Raw genomic sequence first — 22,171 nt, 5'->3', positions numbered from 1 at the left:
ATATGTATGTTTATCTCCTATTTTATTAGCTGCTCTGTGCTTTAAATGTCTTTACAGATATACATACACTGGATCACGTGCAACGTTCTTCAAAGTCAGTGGAAGGACTTGCACATCAGTAGGTTTCAGACAAAACCACTCTCCTGACTTCTTATTTCTCCTAGGAAAGCAGAGGGGTCTGCTCTCAAGGTTGTCAGACACATTTATGCCAGTTTGTCTGTAGTGGTCTGCCTCCCGGGGCATGTTTGTCCATACAACCCTTTGAATTGGTTCATCTAGTAAAGAAAAGCTGGTAGTCCACTTCCCAAACAGTACTAGGGAGATGAAAACTCAAGCCTTTGACACCTTACTGCTTTACTCACCCAGCGACACCTCTACGAAGAGCTCTCTGCAATATTTTCTGGGTGGTGTCCAAGCCGACCATCAGCAAGGGGAGAAGCAACACTGACCTAAGATCAGCCCCTAAGGTAAGGGAAGCTCCTGCCTGCCCAGACTGGCAGCCAGTGTGCCTCGGGGCTGCACATGCACCGTAGCACACCCAAGGTGGGGACTCCCCTGTTGTGCAGCCCCTAGTACCAGCGTCCTGCACCACCAGACCCCACCCCCGCAAGGACCACGACCCTCCTGACATCCCCGCAAGGACCACGACCTGCCTGCCTCAAGGGAGGTGGGGTTCCAGTGGCCTCGGGAGGGCAGGTTGGTCCCGCAGCACCAGGCTCGGGCATCGGTGGCCTCTGCAGCCCGAGGGTGTTGGGCGTGCAAGGGTGAGCGCTGGGGTGCCGTGACCCCAGGTGGGAAGAGGGTGCCTTTCCTGCTGAGCATCCCCCTTTGCACCAGGTTGCGGCCCCGCTGTCACTCTCTACCCGGATTTGGGATGCGGGAGGGAAACACCGGCTCTGACACTGCGGGAGGACCCGGGGGTCAGTGCCACCGGGACCCCTCGCTGGGCCCCCCCCCCCCCGCAGCTCCAGAGGCTGCCAGAGCGGCCGGGACTCACGCTCATAATAACAATGAAAACCAACAGCAGGCAGAGCGGGCGAAGCGCGGGTGCCCGCCCCCCAGCGCGCTCCCTGCGGGCCGGGGGGGCTCGCCCGCCGCTGCCGCAGCGCCCGGGGCCGGCCGGGGAGCTGCGGGGGGCGGGGGGGCGGTGCAGGGAGGCTCGGCCTGTGCAGCCCCCTCCTCCTCCTCCCCTCCCCTCCCTCCTCCCATGCCAACCTGCTGCCGCCTTTGTCAGCGCAGCCCGGCGCTATGGCATCCTGCTGGGGCTCCAGGCTCGGGCTGCTCTTCCTCCTCCTCCTCCTTCTCGGTGGGAAGCGGCTGCTGCAGCGGCAGAACCAGCCGTGACGGCCGCGCTGCCCGGGTAAGAGGCGGGCGGAGCCCCCAGGTGAGCCCCAGGTGTGGGGAAAGGGGGGTAGGGATGTGCAGAAGGGTGGGCTGGGAGAAAGGGGAGCCGAGGACAAGCGTCCTCCCATCCCCAGACCCCAGGGATGCTCTGGGGATGGCGGGTGCCTGGGAGGGGGATTCAGCACCGGCTCCGCCCCCCGTCGGGTTGAGGGCAGGTGGGTTAAGTGCAGGTAAGAGACCCTTCGCAGTCCCTGCGCTCCCCACCGGGCATCCTGGGGTCCCACCTCTTTGTCAGGCTTTGGGGAAAAAAGGCACTTAAAAATTTTGAAACTCTGTCTGTGACTTTGGCAGCTCCACTTTGATCCCACACAGCTGGATCTGGTTGTGGACAGCTGGAGGGGAGCAAGTGGGTGACCCCGGCCTGGGCCCCAGGACCCCAAAACCCAAGTGGGAAACCTGAAGGGATGGGAGACCAGGGAAGCTGGAGCAGAGGCTAGTCTGAGCAGAGTCAAGTGTGGGATGGCAGTGGGGTTGTTATAGGTTTGCCATGCAAAAATCCAGGTTGCCCACGGATAGAATGAATTGCTCACATGAGCTCGATTAGACCTTTTTGTGTATATCTGTCACCGTTTGTAATGGTGTCTCCTTAGCAAAAAAAATTGGGAAAAATGTGACTTGGATGTGCTCTAATAACACACTGAGAGGACAGTATTTGTGTGTGTTTGCGTGTGCCAAGAGTTGGCAAAGAATAACCAAGAATATATGATGCAGTAATAATTCAAGTAATTTATTGCATAGTTTTAGAATGGTTGTTTGCACTTTTCCAGCTCATATGGATACCTTAACCTGGATTGCATAACTGAACAACGCAAATAATCAGCCTAAGGTTATTGTGCAAGAAAAATCAACGGCAAACCTTGTTTGACTTGAGCCCTGACACGGCTGTGAGGGCACGCTGCCTTGATCCACAACTTCCTCGTTAGTTTATCCACTGGGAGCCTTTAAAAACTGCTGAATTCTGGTGAGGGGGGGCTAAGGTGTTTTGCAGAGTCCTTTTACAGCAGAGCCGGCCACTGTTAAGGAGCTGGGTTTTTAAAGTGTGGTTTTCCAAGGCTGCTGCACACAAGATAAGAGCCAGAAAACAAGTGCTAGTCTCCCTGACCCCCCAGCCAACCACGGATGAGGTTAGCGGTGGGATGCCCGGGAGGCTGCAAGGCGTGTGTCGTCCCTGGGCAGAACAGCAGCGAGCTGCTGGCGAGAGAGGGTGGCACAAGCCCTGAGAGCTCCCAGGCTGCAGGCGTTCATCCCCTTCGGCTCTGGAGGGGTGAACAAAAATCCCCGCGGTGAGGCAGGGAGCCAGCACGCATCTCCTCCCTGCCCCGGGAGCGGAGCCCGCTCGGCTCCCGCTGGAGCAGGACGCTCCATCCCGGTGTGCCTGCACAGCCCTGGGGATGCTCTGGAGCAGCCTGCCCGTGTCGGGCTGTTCAGGAGGACTTTTCTCTTCAATGAAAGGTGGAGAGAAGCGATTATCGTTGCACGGGCAGGGCTCCAAAGTGGGCTTTTTAGTTTTCTTTTTAATGAGCAGCAGGAGGCAAGGGGAGGAGGAGGAATAAGGGGTGTAGAAACGGGCATTGTTTCCCCCAGTGCCGGGTATGCATGGTGGAAGCCAGACAGGGCTCAAGGTGCCCATTCGTTTGTCAGCAATTTGTTAATGTTTTGACAGAGAAATGGATTTGTGAGCATGGGAGAAAACAAAACCTGAATCCCATCGTGATGTGTTACGTGTTTCACGCCAGGCGTGTGTGTTGCCTGCCTTGTTTTATAGTATCTGGCACTGGGAAGACAGGCTGCAAGATTGATGAGCTGAAGTTAATAGTAAACCAGCGTATCACTGGCTCTATATTAATGTTCTCCTGCACTGAAGTAGCTGGCTCTTTCCGGGAGGATTTATGCAAGGATTGCTGGCTCTCTCTGTTGTCACTGTTGTGGTGTTGTAGGGTGGCCCGTTGGTCACCGTAGGGAGAAGCAAAACAAGGATGTTGTTTCCTTCTTGGCTGGCAAATCAAAGGGAGAGGGGAAATGATGACTCCAGTGATGGCATCAGTGCATTAGCTGCACCTGCTGTGGACACTGGGAATGGGGAGAGCAAATGTCAGAGGCACAGAGAGCAGGGAAGGAAATGAAGGAGGTAATACCAGACGAAGATAACGTGGTCTGTCTGCTAGTGGCCACGATCCAGGCTCCTGCCAGGCACCTTGCCACCCACAGCTGCTCAGGGAAGTTGGGTGGTGGGACTTTCTCTGCGACCTGCCCCAGTGTGGGGTGCTTCTAGCAGAGGGGGTGGGACAGGGTTTGGGCTGAGGGTGCCACGCAACTGGAAAGCAGTACTTATTTAATGAGTTCCTGTGGATGCTGAATTTACAGGGCAGTCAGGAGGTGAGGGGAGTTCCCTGCCCCAGTGCTGATTTGGTAGGTGGTGAGGAAGTGCATTCTGGTCTTTCTGAAGGGAAGCAAGCTGCATGAAAGAGTAGGCAGGTTCCTCTGGTTTGGAGGCCCACAGGGGAGAGGTCTTACAGAGGATTGATTCCTAAAGACATCAGAAAATAGAACAGTATATTCCCTTTGTGTAGCAAGAAGCACCTCTAGGGATGGAAGCTACAATTGTGATTTTCTTGGTCTTCTTCTTCAGAGGCTGAGATAGTGAGTTAATGGTAAGATGAGAGCTCAGTTCGTTGCTCTTGGTGCAGGGCAAGAAGGCATTGATTTGTGGTAAACCTGGAACTCATCTGCTGCAAGGAGAGCCAGGCCCCATCGACTGGCCATGCAATACGATGCTGTTCAAGTCCGCACTGAGATATAATTATGCTATTAGAGCAGTGAATGTTGAATCTTAGGAAGCTGAGTCAAAGCCACCCTCCTGGTGTTAATATAACAAAAATCGTTAAAGACAAAATGTTAAATGGCTCCTTTGGTCAGAGATTATCCTGCTGAAGATAAATAAGCTGGATTCTGCCACTGTGTTTGGTTAACTCCATGTCTCAGGAGACCAGTGTCAGTTTGAGGGTGGTTTGGAGGGTGCTTGTGGCTGCTGGTACTGAAGGTAGGGCATGAGGACACTGGTGGAATTGAAGCTGCTGTGGGTGCTTTCATTCCCTTTGCTGCTTTTGACGGAGTCATGACCCTCTCTAAAAGGTCTTCCTGTCCTTATTTCAGAGCTTTGCATTTATGTGCCACGTTCAGGTTTATTCTGGTCCTGCTTTGAGAGATAATGAATGGACGTGGACGTAGCAGCTGAGACAGTTCATGACCAAGTGCTTGGCACCTGGGATGTGGCAGCTCCTGGAGTGACTTGCCAAGAGGCACCTGTCTCTGTCACAAGCTGTTAGGAGGCTTGACAAGAGACAGAGGAGTTTAATGTGCCACTGAAAACCTTGGCACCAGGTTTCACATCCCTGACCCAAGAGACAAGATTAAGGCCCTTTTATATTATCCTTGTGGGGTAGTACATCCTGTTCTTCACAGCCCAAATCTGCTGTGTGCTCCACTAACAACATCTCTGATACTCTGGCACAAGGGAGGACTCATTTGCATGCCCAGGCTGAAGCCCAAAGGTACCTTTTGCATCTAAGTGTGCTCACACCAGAAAGCTGTGAACAGCTAAGGGGTGAAGAGGAAATTATTCCAATTCCCAGCTAGCTTGCTTTTCCTCAAGGCCTACATCTGATTTTGTGACCTGCCTTTTCAATTCCCAGCCTCAGTTGAGTGAACTGGCCAAATTCCCACCTCAACAGGCTTAGCTCTTACCTGATCACCCTCATCTTATAGCTTCTGGCACCTCCCTGTCCCCTCACTGCTTTAGAGCTGACCACCATCTCTTGAGCTTGGCTCTGGGAGCCTGGAGCCCCAGGCTGAGCTAATCCAGGTCTTGCAGAGCTCCTCTGCTTGGGCTCAGTGTGGCAGTGCTGCTGCTTGGGTATGGGCTGGAGTCCCCAAACCAAGGCTCCTTCTCAGTGCTAAATAAAAGCTTCCGCTGAACTTACTGAGCTTGTCAGCACTCAGCACCTTTGAAAATCAGGTACCTGAGAGCCTAAGTTTTACTAGATTAATAGGGTTCATAGATCTGTAGGGTTTAGAAACATGACTGGAAGTTAAAACCTCTGTTGGGAAGAGTACACTAAAGATGGCTTGATAGAAACCAGAAAATTAAAAAAAATCCTATACCTAAGATATCCTCATGGGGATAACAGAATACAGACTGAAACTGGGGGAACAAATGGGTTAGCAGTTTAAGAAATATGTGACTGCAAACTGGCTACTTTTGTATTTTAGCAGGAATGTGCGTGGGGAGAAAGCTGGGCTCTGGCAGGCCAGTGCAGGCAGCAGGTAGAGTATCAGGCTGTGAAGGTGCATACCCAGGTGAGGGTTTTGTGAGAAGCTGCAAAGTTACAAATGGAAGGAGATAGTTAGTTTCTTTTGCTGGTATTCAGCCTGGAGGTGATGAAAAGACAGATTTCTACTCTTGCCTCAAATAATTTATAACATGCAGAAAATGAACTTGCAATGCCAGTCACTTGGCAGCTGTGAAAGTTCCTGAGCCCCACAGTTTACTCTGCAAGTGCTTAGTGGCTTTGATGGCTAACAGAGTAGTTTGGACCTAGCTTGGGAGCTTCATTTTCTGATGGTGACATGCCAGAGAAAGTCAAAGGCAGGCAGTTAAAAAATCTGTGCTTCCAAGCACATGCTGTTGATGAAGGGGATACAAGTCTCCTCCTCCAGCTTTTAGCCTTTCTGCAGCCCAGAGCTGGGAAATGCTCTTTTGTCAGCTAGCAGAAGAATTGTGCTGCTATGCATAATGCTTTAAAATCAAACATGCCTGCAGCAGAGGTGTTGGAAAATCCCTGTAGCCATTGGTTTCTGAGAGTAGTGTTTACAAGCACAGAAATACATTCATGTTGCTGCTGCTGCTCAACTTCTGATCATATGCAGCAGAAAGATGCTACTTAAATGAACAGCCAAGTGTTGAGGGAGACTTGTTTCATATTCTTATGGACAGTCTGATGGTTTTCTTTTTCCCTCTGGAAGATGTTCTATGGTGTTTGTTGTGGAAGCTGGTGCGTGTTGGCTTCTGACACTGAGAGAAATCAGCAGTGCGTAGTGTCAGGGCAAGATGCAGGGTTACAGGAGAGAACAGGAGCCCTGAATTTCTGGAGTGGTGCTCAGGAGTCCTGAGGCTTTTGGCTGGGAGGTAACTTTTAAAATGAGTAATAAGAAGCCTTGCAAGCCAGACCTTTGTGTTTTGCCATTTGAGTGGCTGTTTTGCACTGGGTGCAGATGGAGAGACAAGTTCTAGGGGACACCTAAGGGTGGGAGTGAGTGGGAGAAGATACCATAGCTTTTTAGGGAAGGGAAAATATTTTTGCCATTCCTATCAGTGAGATTAATAAAGTGATGAGACATGGGCACTGGCAGACTGCATCATCCCGTGCTCTCCTAGTAGCCAGCAGCAGAGACACTGACAAGGATATTCACAGTAGGCAGATGAAAAATAATCTGCCCCCATCAACATCCTTTTCTAATCCATATCAGCTAGAAGTTGGCTTCAGCTCCAAAAGCAGAGGGCTTTATATCCTTCCCAAGACTTTTGCTACTGTTAGCTGTGCTGGCTCAAGCTGTTCTTGTTATCCCCATAAATGTGGAGCCTTTACTCTCCGCCTCTACCCTGTCATTTCAGGCTGGTGAATGGAGCTGCACTCCCCAGGTTTCTCTGGGAGCTCATCACTGAAGAGGATGTTCTCTGTCCTTGATATTTCTCAGTCTTCAAATCCACCCTGACTGGCAGTCAGTCCTCTAGCATCTGCTGGATTGGTTTCAAGATTCTGTGGGATTTTTTTGTTGTTGTTAACTCTTCCTGCTCTTTTCTAAATGTTGCATTTTATAGCTGAAATGGGGCACACACAGGTTTTTTGCAGAGAACTGGGCAGTTTTTGAACTCAGGAAAAGGTATTTCTGGAAGAAATGTTGTGGTATTCAGAGGAGATGATTTAGAGTAGAGGAGAAAATGTTTTTAAATAAGCAAGATGATAACAATGTGCTCAGGTAACTTCTAAAAACATGTCAGAAGTTTATCCTTGGAAAATCTGCCTGAGAGCCATTTGCAGTCAGATAAGAAAACAGTTGGTGTTGTCATGGTGTGGTGGAACATCTCTGGTAGGACTAGGGCTGGAATTATTGCCAAACAAGTTGATGTGTCTGTACTTTGAAGCTCTTACAAGTCAGTAAGAAATTCTGTGAAAAACCCCATAGTAAGCAGGCTGGGACTGTGTATCTGCTTTTAGTTCAGCCCCCTCAGAGCTTCTGCTTGTCATTCACTTTCTCACTTTAGTAGACACTGACGTAACTGAGCCCTCCTTGGATGAAATCCTGATTCCATTTAAGTTTTGATTTAATTGATGCTAGGATTACAGCCTGGAGTTTGGAAACATGAAGATGGGTTTTACACACAAGCCCTTGTCTGCAGGGCTGGGGAGTCAGGTCCCACCTGTGGCTGAACTACAAGGTCCTGAATATTATCTGTGGGTGACTTACATTCTTTTTTGTTTGCTGTTGTGTGTTGCTGTAGAAGTGGAAAGAAGTTTCCAAGCTAAACAACAAAATAACCCTTAAGCCATGGAGTCCAACCAGGAATCCTCACTCTTCCTGGTGAAGATCTTGGAGGAGCTGGACACGAAGCAGAACACGGTTTCTTACCAGGACCTTTGCAAGTCCCTGTGTGCAAGGTTTGATTTGTCCCAGTTGGCCAAGCTCAGAAGTGTGCTGTTCTACACCGCCTGCCTGGATCCTAATTTCCCAGCGACTTTGTTCAAAGACAAAATGAGATGCACTGTGAACAATCAGCAATCAAAGAAAATCATGGTTGCAGCAGATATAGTAACAATATTCAACCTCATACAAATGAATGGGGGAGTGGCCAAGGAGAAACTTCCAGTTGCAAGGCAGAAAGTGAAGAAGAAAGAGTCCTTTGAGTCCTGTAGATCTGACACAGAAATCTGCAACGTGGCAGACTGTGTGCCCAACTGTGACCTGAACGACCAGGAGTTTAACCGGGGCTTTCCAGTCAGAAGGTCTTCAAAATGCAGAAAGATGGACTGCAAAGACTGTCAACAGTTTGTCCCCTCGTCAGAGCCCAACTTTTTACTTGGTGTTAATAAGGAGATGAAGGGCAGGGCTGCCTCTCTGGACAGGCTGCAGGCGCTGGCTTCCTACTCCATCGCCGCGTCTCCACCGTGCGAGATGCAGAGTACGTACTTCCCCATGAACATTGAAAATGAATCTATTTCAGACCAGGACTCCTTGCCCATAAGTGCAGGCATAAAAGAAACCTTCATTTCAAATGATGAGCCGTTTGTGATGCAATCGTGTATCCAGAAAAGAAATATATTCAAAGAAGATTTTCATAATCTGATTACAATATCCCCCAACTTAATACCGTCCAACAAAAAGTCAGAAGATGGACACAGAGAGCCTCAGAACAGGAAAGAAAGCTCTAAGCAGGCTTTCTTCAACCACAGCTTTGAAATGCCATACAGCAGCCAGTACTTGAATCCAGTTTATTCTCCTATACCAGACAAAAGACGAGTCAAGCATGAAAGTTTAGATGATCTTCAAGCGTCAACGTATTTTGGCCCAACCACTATTCTTGGGCCCCAGGACACCAAAAAGTGGACTGGAAAGCCAACCAAGCAAACTGCCTGGCCATCTAAAAGCTGGAGTTTAAATACTGAGGAGGTACCTGACTTTGAACGATCCTTTTTTAATAGGAAGCAGTCTGAAGAGAAGTCACGATACCAGAGTTCCAATAACCCCTCTCCAAACTTTCCTTCAGCTGACAGACATCAGTCCTACCTAAATGTGAAGGATCAGCAACCGATAATGCAGACAAACTATGCTGTGAAGCCAAATGGACATAAACCCAAGGAAATTCCTTCCATTATAGATGTGGAGAAACATGAGCCGGTCAAAAAGTTTAAGGATAAAAGCATTAATTGTACTTCTGTTCAGATCTTAAGCATTGACAGGACCACGAGTGTTGGGACACAAACAGAGCAGCAAGCTCTGGACCACAAGAAATGCAAGGATTTGTGTGCAGGGGGCCAGGGCAAGTACGGCGAGCGACACTCCCTTAAGCAGTCAGATGATGACTCTGAAATTGTGAGCGATGACATCAGTGACATTTTCCGGTTTTTGGATGACATGAGTGTCAGCGGCTCGACGGGAGTGATGCAATCTTCGTGCTACAACAGCACCGGCTCCTTGTCCCAGGTGCATAAGTCAGACTGTGAGAGCTCACCTGAGCACAATTTGACCAAGGTCTCCAACGGGAGTGTCTGTAGCAAACTGGATAAAGTGGCCCGGGCAGATATCGGTGCCACAGATGATGAACTGAAAACGAGCGTCTGCAAATTAGTTTTGAGGATTGGTGAAATAGAGAAGAAACTGGAATCTCTCTCAGGCGTTCGAGAAGAAATCTCCCAAGTCCTGGGAAAACTGAGCAAGTTGGATCAAAAAATTCAGCAGCCAGAGAAGGTCAACATACAAGTAGATGTCAATTCCTTGACAAGCGAAGGCGCGTCAGATGAGAGTAACTCCCCACAGATATTTCAGTGCCACAATACTCCTCATGGGGGCAAACTGGAGAATAATCCAGAGTGGTGCTGTTCAGATGCCAGTGGAAGTAATAGTGAGAGTCTTCGAGTAAAAGCCTTAAAAAAAAGTTTGTTTACTAGGAGGTCATCAAGATCATTAACAGAGGAAAATAGTGCAACTGAGTCCAAAATAGCGAGTATTTCAAACTCTCCCCGAGACTGGAGAGCTATTACTTACACCAATCAAGTTGGCATTACGGAAGAGGAGAGGAAAGAGAGAGATGGAGGAGAAAATAAGGACTGGCACAGGAAATCTAAAGAGGTAATTTCAACTTTATCTAACATAATAAGCACTTAAAAATAGCCTAGTTACAAATATCTACCGTAGTCATCACAAGCCTCAGGATATGACAATACTTTGCCCTGCCATATTATGCCTGTGTTTATTGTTAGCATAATTGAGTGATTTTGTACCTATATGTTCTTGCTTGGCAGCTGCACCATGGTCAAGTTGTTCCTTAGTAGCACTATTTGAAAAGGGAGGTGGGGTAATGCGGGTGAGATCTTCAAAAGTTGATGGTCTTCTTCATCATGAGGGCTGATATAATGAGGCCAGGTAATTAACTTGGTGAAAAGGGCATGAGGAAAATTGAAATTCTCTAGCGGTTGTTTTAGAGGGGATATTTTGAAATTGCATAGTGATGGGTTTTATCAGAGAAGGATGTGCATATTTAAAAGCCACAAAATGGTTTAATGGATTCAAGTCTTTCAAGAAAAGAATCCCTGTACATGCACCATGAGATGCAAACTGTAGTTATGGTCTTTGTATCTGGCTTTCATGGTCGTTTACAGGAGTCTTAAAGTTCCCCGTGAGAAAGTACAGCTTAGCTGTGAGCTTGGTTTGGTCACTTGGTGCCCACCCCACCCAACAGCTGCCCCCTGCCATCTTCTCAGGTAGCACAGCTGTTGTGCTGGGCTCTGGTTACTGCACAGTTGAAACCATGCATGGTGTGGACAGCTGTTGGTTTCATGGACAGTGGAGAGGGTTGGGGGTCCTTCAGGCCGTGTGTCAATCAGCACCATGGGATGGACATGCTGTGCCTCCTTACAGGGAGGAATGAGGGCACCAAAGTGTTGAGAAAGGAGAGGAAGAGGTTTGATAAAAATAAGTGCAGTTGGATGAACAAGAAACCAGAAAGCATGGGTTATTAGGAGGTTGCAGAAGGGAAAGAAGGTTAACCTTTGTAAGCCCAGACCTTAGCTTTTCTGTACATTGATATGCCCAGGGTGAAATGCTGTCTTTGGAAGTCCCTTCCTCACTCCTGCAGTAAACTCTGGCTGACACTGGCTAGGTACTATGGATGGTGTGGTGTCAAAGGGGTGCTACCTGGGGGCTTCCCATGAGACTTCTTCATGTTAAGACTTGATCTGGAAACAGAAATCTGGAAGCCTGCATGGGGCTCAGCTCTTCCAGATCAGCGAGTCTTTTCTTTGGGTATTGGGGCCATTTTCAGAACAGTTTTATAACCTGTAAACAGTACAAAACTTAAAGTGGAATCAGCTTTGTGTTCATGTCATGTTGAACAAGGAGTTGTCTGTAAAATGCTTCTTTTGGTCTGGTTCTGAGAAGAAGGGGGGCAAATGGACTAAGGTTATCCAAACCCTTTGTCCTTGATGGTACTTTTTTTACCATGGCTTAAGGAATATCATATGGTGAGTCTGAAAGGAATATCTTTGTCCTTTGTATTTAACCCCCTCATAGTCCTGTTTCTTCTTTCAAATTCTTTTGAACCCTATTGCAGGCAGACAGGCAGTACGAAATCCCACAGCCACATAGACTCTCTAAACAACCAAAAGATGCTTTCTTGATTGAACAAGTCTTTAGTCCTCATCCCTACCCTGCATCACTCAAGTCACACATGAAGAGCAACCCGCTCTACACAGACATGAGGTTGACAGAGCTGGCTGAAGTGAAACGTGCCCAGCCCTCCTGGACCATAGAGGAATACACGAGGAATTCGGGGGATAAAGGCAAGATTGCAGCATTGGATCTACAAGTGAGTCCTATTTGTTTAATTTGAGTGGCTTGATTGCAAATGGATGTTGCCAGAACATGCATTTAAGAAAGGATTTGGGTAGCTCAGGAAAGAGCTATGCAGTGTTGAGCCTGTAATCTTGCTGATCCCTATCCATCCTGACCAGGGCCAAACAAAAATGTGGATGTTTGATTGCTGAATGCTGATCCTTAACAGGCTGGTGCTCCCAGTTTATCCTGCAATGAAGAGATATCTGCCGGTGTTAGTAGCTCCAAAGAAGAGTTTAGGGGTAAAGGGACAAAGAGATGAACCTTACTGCAGTAAAGCAGAGAGGTGCAGAAGCTGGCATTGCTGCTTTTTCTTCTACCCTTGCTCTGTCTGAATTGTTCACAGAGAATTTAAGTGTTAGGGCTTTTTCCATTTTTGCAAGGAATATGAGGCATGAAATACTTATAGAAGATGCTCAATACCCTGACTGGTTTTGAAACACATCACTATTGCAGCTTTGAAAAGGCAGTTGGAACCAGAGTCATGGGAGGAGCAGATCAGCTAGTGTGGTCTCACTGGTTTGCATTTTAGTTCAGCTTGAGGAGTGTGCAGGCTCTTCTGCAACAAGCAGAGCAAGTTACTGGGAGACAAAACCAGATTTTTTATTTAGATTTCCCCAAGATTGGGTGTATCTGAAATCACAATCCTGGCATATAATGGGCTCCAGATGCAGGGCTCAGTGCTCACATTAGATGCCCTGTCTAACCTGATAAACACAAGACATCTTCTAGGAAGGAAGCTATCTGAGCACAGGAAGAGGAAGCTTGAAGAACCCCATCCAAAATGTGTAAAGACTAAACAAATACTGCCTTATTTGGTCATGAAACACAAAATGCATCACATAATGAAATCCGTACTGATGTGCAGATCACAGTGTATGGCTTATAGCATTTGTATAGCAGTGTGCAGACCCGTCAGGGGAATGCTGCTGATCTTGGGCACTTTGGGCTCCTTGCACGTCTGTGCAGAGAGAGCTGTCTCAGCTGGTTGGGGGCTTGGCAGCAGTTGGGGTGCACTGACCTACAGCTTGGAGCTAATGCTACCATGGCTCTGTGGAACCCATCAGGCTAAGCCCTACTAGAGCATTAGGATACTGTGAGAAAGGCTTAGATAACCCTAGGAGAGCTACCATGCCTCAGGACCCCGTGTTAGCTTGCTTGGAGTTAAAACCATCACCCACACAGTGCTGGAGTGCAACTCCCATGAGCTTTTGTGCAGGAATTTGTGCACAACAAATTCATCTCCTGGCTTGGCTCATGCAAACTTCCCTGTCCTCGTCAGCCACGGCTCCTTGCTGTGGCTAAGGTGCACTCAGAGAGAAGCCAGGTAGCCCAGGGACCAGGCCATGTCTTCCCTCAGCTGCTCGGTGAGACTTAAAAGCATTGGAGGGCTTCCTAATTTCCTAAACCTGGCACTGCAGACTGTTTGCTAAAGTAGGAGTAGGCTGAAAGAAGCTTCTCTGCAGCAGGCAGTCACAAAGCATCCCTTACCTGCTGCGTGGAAGCAGCAAGGGAGGTGATATTTGGAAGCAAGGCTCCCCTGGGAGAAGTGTTCTCCATCTGCTCCTTGTAGGGCTGTTTCGTTCCCTGTAAGCTGCTCTGCACAACTGTGAGCAAACCAGAGAAATCGGCTTATTGTCATCATTTATCTTTAGGATAAAGGTGATAAAACTTCACTGGTTTGATTTTCTCCCTCCAAAAGGACTGTCAGAAATTGTATCTCCTCTGCAAAGCCCATGTCTAGACTTTATAACAGAGCTTACTGACAAACTTAAAAAATAGACAGACTGATTAGTTGAGTTTTTTCCCCAGTGATTAAATTTATTAGAACTGAAAGTAAATACATTATCCTTTAATGAACATTCTTACGTCTGGCAATGAAATGGGAAAGGAAGCTGATTAACAGTAATGGGCCTTTTTAATAATGTATCTTCCTTCTGAAGTAGCTAAGAGGTCAATACCAAGGCAGAGAGGTCCAAAACTGTAATTTCCTTGAAGCACAGCATGGTTATTTTTGGAGTTTTTCTACCTTTGTTGATCTAAAATATCTCCTGGAACCTGACAACTCTTCTGGGTTTTCCTTCAACAGAATAAATTGCAAAACTAGTCAGGCCAAAGTTTGTCCCAGGTGTGGGGTCTGTGAGAGATCTCATTGCTTCACTGTGTATGATGATCCACTGGGACAAAATCTTGTCAGGCTATTTTCTGATGCCTTTAGAGTTCAGGTTGGTGATTATTTTTTCCACAGAAGGCTGGAACAGGTCAGTAAGAGTCTGAAGGGTACAACCACAGACTCGACTGGTGGTCTCTGTTTCAGCATCCTAGCCCTATTGTAGAGGGCTTTATTTAAATCATCATAAAATCGTTGCTCAATTTTAACATTTTTTTGGGGTAGCTATAAAATCACTTCTTGTTGTAGTTCTGTACATAAAGGAAACGCTACTTCCAGGCAAAGCAAAGTGTCAGCCAGTAGCTCATGGCCACAAAATCTGAATTAGCCAATTAAAGGCTTACCCAAATCCCTCTGAAGTCAGCTGGAGTTTCTTTGTGTGCGGTCCAAAGATCTTTGGATCAGGTCCTTTACAAGCCCAGAAATTGTATATGTTAGGGTATTCTCAATGGAACATTTTTATGTGGAATTCTTCCATTTTTTAAATAAATGGCCTTTTGGAGCCCCAGAAACAGGAGGCAGCTTGGAGGAAAAGCTGCCATTTTTCAAAATGTTATTTCTGTTTTATTCCTTTATGCTGGCAAGTACAATATGATGCCCACTGCTTGGGTTTCCCACATTTTGTCTAACTGAAAGGTGAATGGAAAAAAGCCAAGCAAGGTGGAAATGCAAAGCTGGAAGAGCTCAAATTCTAAGGAAAAAAGAAACTAAAAGATTAAAAAATAATAAGAAAAGGAAAATGAGAAAAAGTTCAGATGGACACGCTGATGAAGTTCCCTGGATTGTCTTTAACTTTCTGTCTAATTTTTTATTTTATTTTTATTTTTTAATTAAATGTGTGGAATGGGAGGGAAGGCAAAGTCTTTAAATTCTTAAGCATAGTTTTAAAATCACCTCCTACCCAGACAGCCTCAGACTTTGGCAGTAAGCAGAGTATTGCCTCCTGTAGAAATAGAGTTTGTGCCAGTGGGGTTAAATTGTCACTTCTGTGGAGGTGGCCCAGGGCAACATGTGGTACCAAATTGTACCCCTTCTCCTCCTGCCTCTAAACCAGAAACAGCTTGATGCATCCAGGTGATTTTCAGAAGATGAAGCTGGAAGCTGAGGGTCACCTTGTCCTGGGTGATTTAATGGGAACCCACTGGCATTGCCCTCCTTGGGGTGCTCAGCTCCTGCTGCCAGTGGTTGTGTTCCCACCCTGACACAAGGGACCAGTGTCCCTGGGTGTTGCCATTATGGAGGGGTCTGCAAAGTGTCCCTCCAGAGGGACTGGGGGCTGGGTGGGGCTCAGCAATCATGTCCTGCAAGCAAGTTTTGGCAGCAAAAGTAGGGTTAGCCTTATAAAATGTAGTGCATGAGCAGTATATGTCAAGAACCTTTCCTGTCAGCTGGGCTTTAATAATTTAAAGAGCAGGAACAGGCTGGTAGTTGCTGACATCTCTGCTGTCTAGCAGATTAAAGAGATTTTATTTAAACGCCATCCAAGATGATGAAGTTTCCAGCAAATCAGAGGCAGGTGAGGGATTTTGCAGCAGAATTACACTGTTGGAAGAGGGGGGATTTTTTTTGCAGCATTTGTTGCCACTTTCATCAGCCTTTTGGAACTGGGACCAGGAGAAATGAAAGGATGTAAGAAGGAGCAATAACCCATTTTATCCTGACAGCAGACCCAGCTGCAGTCGGGAGGCCTTCAGGCACAGCTGCTTAATTTATTTGTTTTCTTAATGACAGATCCCAGACAATTAACAACTGTTTCCTTTTAATTTTTAGACTCAAGAATCTTTAAACCCAAACAACTTAGAATACTGGATGGAAGACATTTATACTCCTGGCTATGATTCCTTATTAAAACGCAAAGAAGCTGAGTTCAGAAGAGCAAAGGTTTGCAAGATAGCTGCTCTGATAGCAGCAGCAGCTTGTACAGTTATTCTGGTCATTGTAGTTCCCATTTGTACAATGAAATCCTGAACCCACCGACAGACCCGTGACTCCTGGCTGTGCGTGTCTCAGCTCATGCTGTGTTTCCAAAATCTGATGGCAAAACTGTAAGGAATTTGTTCCGAAAGAATGCTCTGAGGATATCCTGATGGAGAATGCTGGAAATGTAGGCAAAACACATGGAAACCTTTTTTTTTTTTTTTTTTAAAGTGTTATTTTAAATAACAGACTGTGTGGCAGAGTTAATGGGAACTCGGTTCCATTTTTATGCATTTTTTAAAGTGCAATATTTTTTTTTTTCCTAAAGAAACAATATAATGTTTTACAGAATCAGAGACTGATGAGAATCCAGGCAGAAGAGGAAGGTTGTTTGAGCTATGTTGCGTTTAAGGGAAGTATGGGTACATGGAGGTAGCACTGTATAGAAGGGATTATTCTATATGCATTACATCAGGGAGCTAGGAAAGTCTTCAAGCTCTCTACAATGTAGAAAACTCTGAATGTATTGTATTTATTTTATAGTATTTATGTATTTCATGATCATTTGATTGTAAAGCAGACTGTGTAGCCATGAACAGAGTTCATTCCTATGTTCAGATTTAAAAGGGCTCTTTGTATTTGGTCTTGCCCGAAGACCCACTCTAACATCACTGAGTACTTAGATAAGTGCAATGTGCTGCAGACCAAAAAGATTATGTTTAAAAGCAATCACAAGAGGTTTCGTTGCTTCTGTTGAATAACATTTGCATAGAGCTGGCAAGCTTGCCTTGCCAAAAGGGTGTTCTTTACCTCTTGCAGACAGTGAAATTGTCTCAGTTTCACTGCTGCCAGCACGCAAAGCTGGCAAATCAAAGCCACTCTCTGTTACAGTTCTTGGAAATGTAATCTGAACAGTTATTTTTATTTTTTCACAAAGTCTTCGTGCCTTTTTTTTTTTAGACTGTAGATTAAACAGAACTGTTTAATTTTGCTGTTTTAAGCCCATAACATAAATCACAGCATAATGGGTACTAATGGAGGTTCTTTTCCCGCAAGCTTTCTATACAGCTCAGAGTGCTCCTCAAACAGCAGGGCTGGTGGTTCCTGAGCACTTACATGAAAGGCACAAATTCTTCAGCCCTAGTGGAAACGTGCTGCTAATGCAACGCATTCGGCACGGGGAGATTTGTTTCCCTCTTGCTAATGTACTTAAGAATGATGGTTGACTCTACCGGTCAGCAAGCAGTCTGGATCCCATGGGAAATGTCCATTTGATGTTTTATCCCAAATGCAAATAGCAGGTTCAAAGGAATTCTCAAGCTATGACAGAAGTTATCTGCCACGGTCAGTGAAAGCAAATACCGAGACAGTATTACTCTTCTGTCAAGTGTAGATGAAAAAAAATACTAATAAAAAAAAAGCATTTTCAGGAAATAATGTGATCTTGCTGGTCCTCTAAGGGGAAGGAGATTCTTTCAGTGAATGCTCTTTATGGAGGGTAATTTGGTTTCTTCAGAAGCAGCCTCCCTAGATGATGACACAGCAGCTAGGGAAGCATGGGATGCTCGTTCCTCTGGCTCCCTGGGATGTGCCACACTTGCTGTTTGCTTTTAGCTGGTTTAAAAAAAAATAGTGAGGAAGGGAGTGTGGGAGGCAAAGGCTTTGTTGTGACACACTTAGATGTGTGTCAGTTCTTTCCTGCAGCTGGGGACCTGTTAATGTGCTGCTCGTGTGCTGTATTTTATTTAGAGATAGGTGATCCTGGGACCTTGATCTATCAGGAGAAACAAGTGTAAGCACAGGGCTGGGTGTCCCATCAGCCACTACAGATCAAGGATAAACCCCTAGGCTGAAATCTGCACCTGCCTGGCCTGAATCCGGACCCAGATTCTGTAGCTTTGGCCCATGCCTGACACCAAGATTATTTCTCTTTCCTCCCAGATGCTGCAGGATGGAGTCACAGCAGGGAGGGAGCAATTCACACTGTCTATTTTAGGCTGTCTTTGGTTCTGGTGTGATTCAGGGCACCTGGGTTGAAGCGCTTGGGATCTGTGTGTAGCAAACAGGGACAGGTAGAGAAACCTCTGGGGATGATTTGGAGCTGCCAGCAAGATGTCTAATATTAGACATGTGAACACACTCTGGAGGGCATTGCTCTGCAGTTTACCTTATGCACAATTTTAGGTTGATTGTATATGTAAAAAAAAATAACCTATTTCTGGTTCCAGGTAATGTCAAAGCCGTTTTACACCCCTCCTTGTCCCTGGGACAGCAAGCACGAGGTGCTGTCAGAAGAGCAGAGTGGCCCAGTGTCAGTCCCCTGTCTGCCCACACTGGTGGTGACAAGTCCCTCAGAGGGGCAAGATGAGTGTGGGGGACACACCAAGCAGCCACCCTGCCTTCACCAGCCCCCTCTGCTAGCCCAAATGGGCTGGTCCTGCCACCCCCATCCCAAAAGCAGCATCTCAGCAATCTGATTTTAGTAAATACCTGAATGCCCAAGGGGAGATGAGATGTGAGGAGGGAGGGGGAGGTGTCAGTGAGCAGGGCAGGGCAGGCTGGGGCTGTGCTTGCCCTGGTGCATTGGAGGAGATTTGATGACCCTGTTTTGTCTGCGCAGGAATCTTTTCTTTGACTGTGAAACTCATCCAGCTGGCCAGGTGAGTCTTTGCATTAGAGGTGCGAAAAATCCTGGGCAGGATTTGGGAGGTTATAGAGCTGTGGATGACGTGGAGCCAGCCCAACCCAAGCACTCAGCATCCCAAGCATCCATGCTGCTTCTCTTTTATCCAGGTGCTTTAGCCCATCTTCGCCTTGCACAAGCAGCCAGTGGCACCTGCTCCATCAGGGCAGGTGGAGATCATGGTTCAGCACAGGTCTCCTCCCATCTGGGGCTTGATATGGCTCTCACAGCCTCTGGAAGCATCTCCAGAGTGTGGGGAGCCTGAGGGGAGCAGGGAAAGCCAAGTCCAGCTCCCTGCCTCCCCACTCCACAAATACCTCTGGGAGCTGCTGCCTCACCACCTCCTCCCCTCCCTGCTGCCCCCAGCAGCTCCCAGGCACCCACCGTGGGGATCAGCATCCCTTCTCATTCCCAGTGGGTTTTCCCTCTGGCACAGAGCTTTTCCCTGACAACAGATAAGGAGATGGAGTGGGGGGGCTGCTGCTGCTGGAGGAGAGCAGCCTGGGAAGGAGGGGCCCTGTGTTTCTGCACAGAATATACAAGCTAAGTGAAAACCTGACAATATTAACCTGCAAGAATATTGTGATCAACCTTGTGAACCAGTTATAAACTAGTATATACTGTATACTACATGATAGACTTTTGTATTAAACAAAAAACAAACAAAGCTATAGGTACATTGTAATTCTTGGTGTGATTGAAAAAAAGTGTCCTAGATTGTATTACTTAATTAAAATAATGACGAGCATATTGAACTGTTTTTCGTATTTATGCCTTATAAACTTGATATATTACACATGATAAAATGAAACTGCAAGAATTATGAAAAAAGATACTCCATTTTGGGGGCCAATCCCATTTGCTTTTTCTAAAACCTGAGTGCTGCTTGAAGTCAGCTCAATAAATCATATGTGTGAAGAGCAAGAGCAGGATCTGTCCCCAAATGACTTTTTAGGATTTATTTTTTTTTTTAACTGGGGTTTTGGTTAATGTACTATGTAATATTTTTATTTTATAAAGTCACTGTACAATGTTGCCTTTTGGTTCATTTAAGTATACTACCAAATAAACTTTAAAATTACAGTGTCCTAAGTTTTAATGAAACAGTTGCAATAATTTATTACTCCAGTGCTTTTCTTTCTTTCTTTCTTTCTTTCTTTCTTTCTTTCTTTCTTTCTTTCTTTCTTTCTTTCTTTCTTTCTTTCTTTCTTTCTTTCTTTCTTTCTTTCCTTTCCTTTCCTTTCCTTTCCTTTCCTTTCCTTTCCTTTCCTTTCCTTTCCTTTCCTTTCCTTTCCTTTCCTTTCCTTTCCTTTCCTTTCCTTTCCTTTCCTTTCCTTTCCTTTCCTTTCCTTTCCTTTCCTTTCCTTTCCTTTCCTTTCCTTTCCTTTCCTTTCCTTTCCTTTCCTTTCCTTTCCTTTCCTTTCCTTTCCTTTCCTTTCCTTTCCTTTCCTTTCCTTTCCTTTTCTTTTCTTTTCTTTTTCTTTTTCTTTTTTTCCCCCCAGGGACATCAAGATAGTAATGGGATGCAAACGTCTCAGTGTTAGATAACTAAGCAGCCTATCTAGTTCTTGGCAGAATTGCTGATGGATTTCTCTCTTGTGAGATAGTAAGATTGCAGAAGATAATGAGAAATGAATTTGTTGGGCTTCGTCTAAAAGCTCCTTTGCATCACATTGCCTGGGCTTCTGGGAGACTAACTCTTGACACTGATCATAAGGTTTCATTTTATAGGTTAGTTCATGACTAAGTTTTGCCATATCAACTGTTTTAAGAAGGTCATGACTAAAGTTTTGGTATCTATTTCACTGACATTTATGCAACCACTGTCCTTTTTCGGTCAGTGCTACAGATAACTATCTGTAGTCCCCTATCAACAACCATCAGTTGCTGAGGATCTCTAGATGAACTTCATTTGCTGCTTTTGACCAGTTCGTTGCAAAACCAGGTTGCCTTAAAATTCCAGGAGTTGGAACAAAGACAGAGTGGAGCCTACCACTGAAGGTAATCCAGTATCAGAAGTTGCAAAGGGCAACCACAGAGAAGGGGATGTATGTAAATAATGAACAATGACATGAAAATGTAGTTTTCTGGGAGCAGGAATTTTCATAAATAAGTGAAGTGTGACCAGGCTTATGTCAAAAAAATCCTAAGCACTCTGGCACAGCATTCCTCAGCCAAGAAGCTGGAAATGTAGGATATACAGGCCTCATCTGGGTCATTGCTGTGCTGGGAGTTGGAGCAGCTGCCTGGTTTGTACAGGAGCTGCTGGACAGAGCCAATGAGTCTCAAAGTAGAGGAAAGTGATGAAGGCAGATCCCTCCCCATGCTCTCTGTGCTGCTTTGGTTGCTCACAGCAATCAGTTGTACGATTGCATGAAGTCTTTATTTCAGATATAGCTGTGATGACTGGCTCTGCCTGATGCACAAGAGTCACAAGTAAAATATTTGGTCTCAAGGCCATATTCTGCACTCTGAGTTGGTTCTGTGGCTCCATCCCATTGAATCTGCACATGGAAGAAGAGAAAGTAGCCCATAGCCTGCCTGTTGCAGCATGGTCCTATAGAAAGGAAAGGTCAGTTGTGTTGGTGTGCACTTTGGAAAAAGGCAAGCACCTGTTGGAGTAATAATGAAGATGAGGTACTTTCTTTTATCTTATTTTTTTCTGTGCTATCTTTTCAGGAAAGAGCAGCATATCTTGTAAAGTGCTGCTCTGCTAGCTGTTCTCCAGCAAGCTTGGTCACTTCGGATAACTTCTGAGACCGTGGACCACTTGATCTCTTGCAGGCTGTAACATCAGTCTTCACCATCGACTTAGAAACTGCAGGAAAATCTACAAAAAAAGGAAGAAGTGGGCTGTCAGTAGGCAAACTCCTCCCATAAGTAAGCTTCATTTGGTTTTATTTATTTTCTGCAACATAGCACAAACTACGTGCAGGAAAGTCGCGAAGCTCTTCCAAAAGCACCAGTGCATCTAATCCTTCCTGAGAGCAATAGACTGAGATTTTCAAGAGAGACTCACTGATGGTCCTGGATGAGCCCAGCACCATTAAGCAGCTGTGCTTGGTCTGTGCATGGTGCCACTGGGCACCACTGGTCCTGGTGGATGAGCAGTGGATGCAATGAAGAGATGTGCAAAGTTCTCTGCCCATCCAGGGAAGCTGCCCACAAGACTGCATACAGTAAAGGGTTGATGAAATGGTGGGGTGTCTTGGGACACAGTTGCTGCTGAGACAGGAGGTTTTTAGAGTTGAAGAGATGTGCATCAGCATCCTCCTAATTACCCATCCCTAGTCTTGCTTTTCCCTGCCCTCCCAAACCTCAGATCTCTGGAT

The 22,171-nt window shown here is 46.2% G+C and overlaps 1 protein-coding gene across 3 annotated transcripts; it reads left to right on the top strand.

Moving 5' to 3' along the window:
- The first annotated feature begins 431 nt into the window (after positions 1–431).
- MINAR1 (membrane integral NOTCH2 associated receptor 1) lies at positions 432–19,956 on the top strand. 3 transcript variants are annotated; one of them, XM_051628633.1, is made up of 4 exons: positions 432–467; positions 7,964–10,308; positions 11,789–12,043; positions 16,010–19,956. In XM_051628633.1, the coding sequence occupies exons 2-4, from the start codon at positions 8,011–8,013 to the stop codon at positions 16,205–16,207; spliced, it is 2,751 nt and encodes a 916-aa protein (XP_051484593.1). In that variant the 5' UTR covers positions 432–467; positions 7,964–8,010; the 3' UTR covers positions 16,208–19,956. The 3 variants fall into 3 exon arrangements, with proteins under 3 accessions (XP_051484593.1, XP_051484592.1, XP_051484591.1); XM_051628632.1 differs by lacking the exon at positions 432–467 and adding an exon at positions 1,251–1,360; XM_051628631.1 differs by lacking the exon at positions 432–467 and adding an exon at positions 1,251–1,384.
- Positions 19,957–22,171: the final 2,215 nt, after the last annotated feature.

This window comes from Apus apus, chromosome 10, assembly GCF_020740795.1.
Source record: "Apus apus isolate bApuApu2 chromosome 10, bApuApu2.pri.cur, whole genome shotgun sequence".
Lineage (NCBI taxonomy): Eukaryota > Metazoa > Chordata > Aves > Apodiformes > Apodidae > Apus > Apus apus.
Note: the sequence above shows the minus strand (reverse complement) of the source record. Positions and strands in the feature narration are given on the sequence as shown.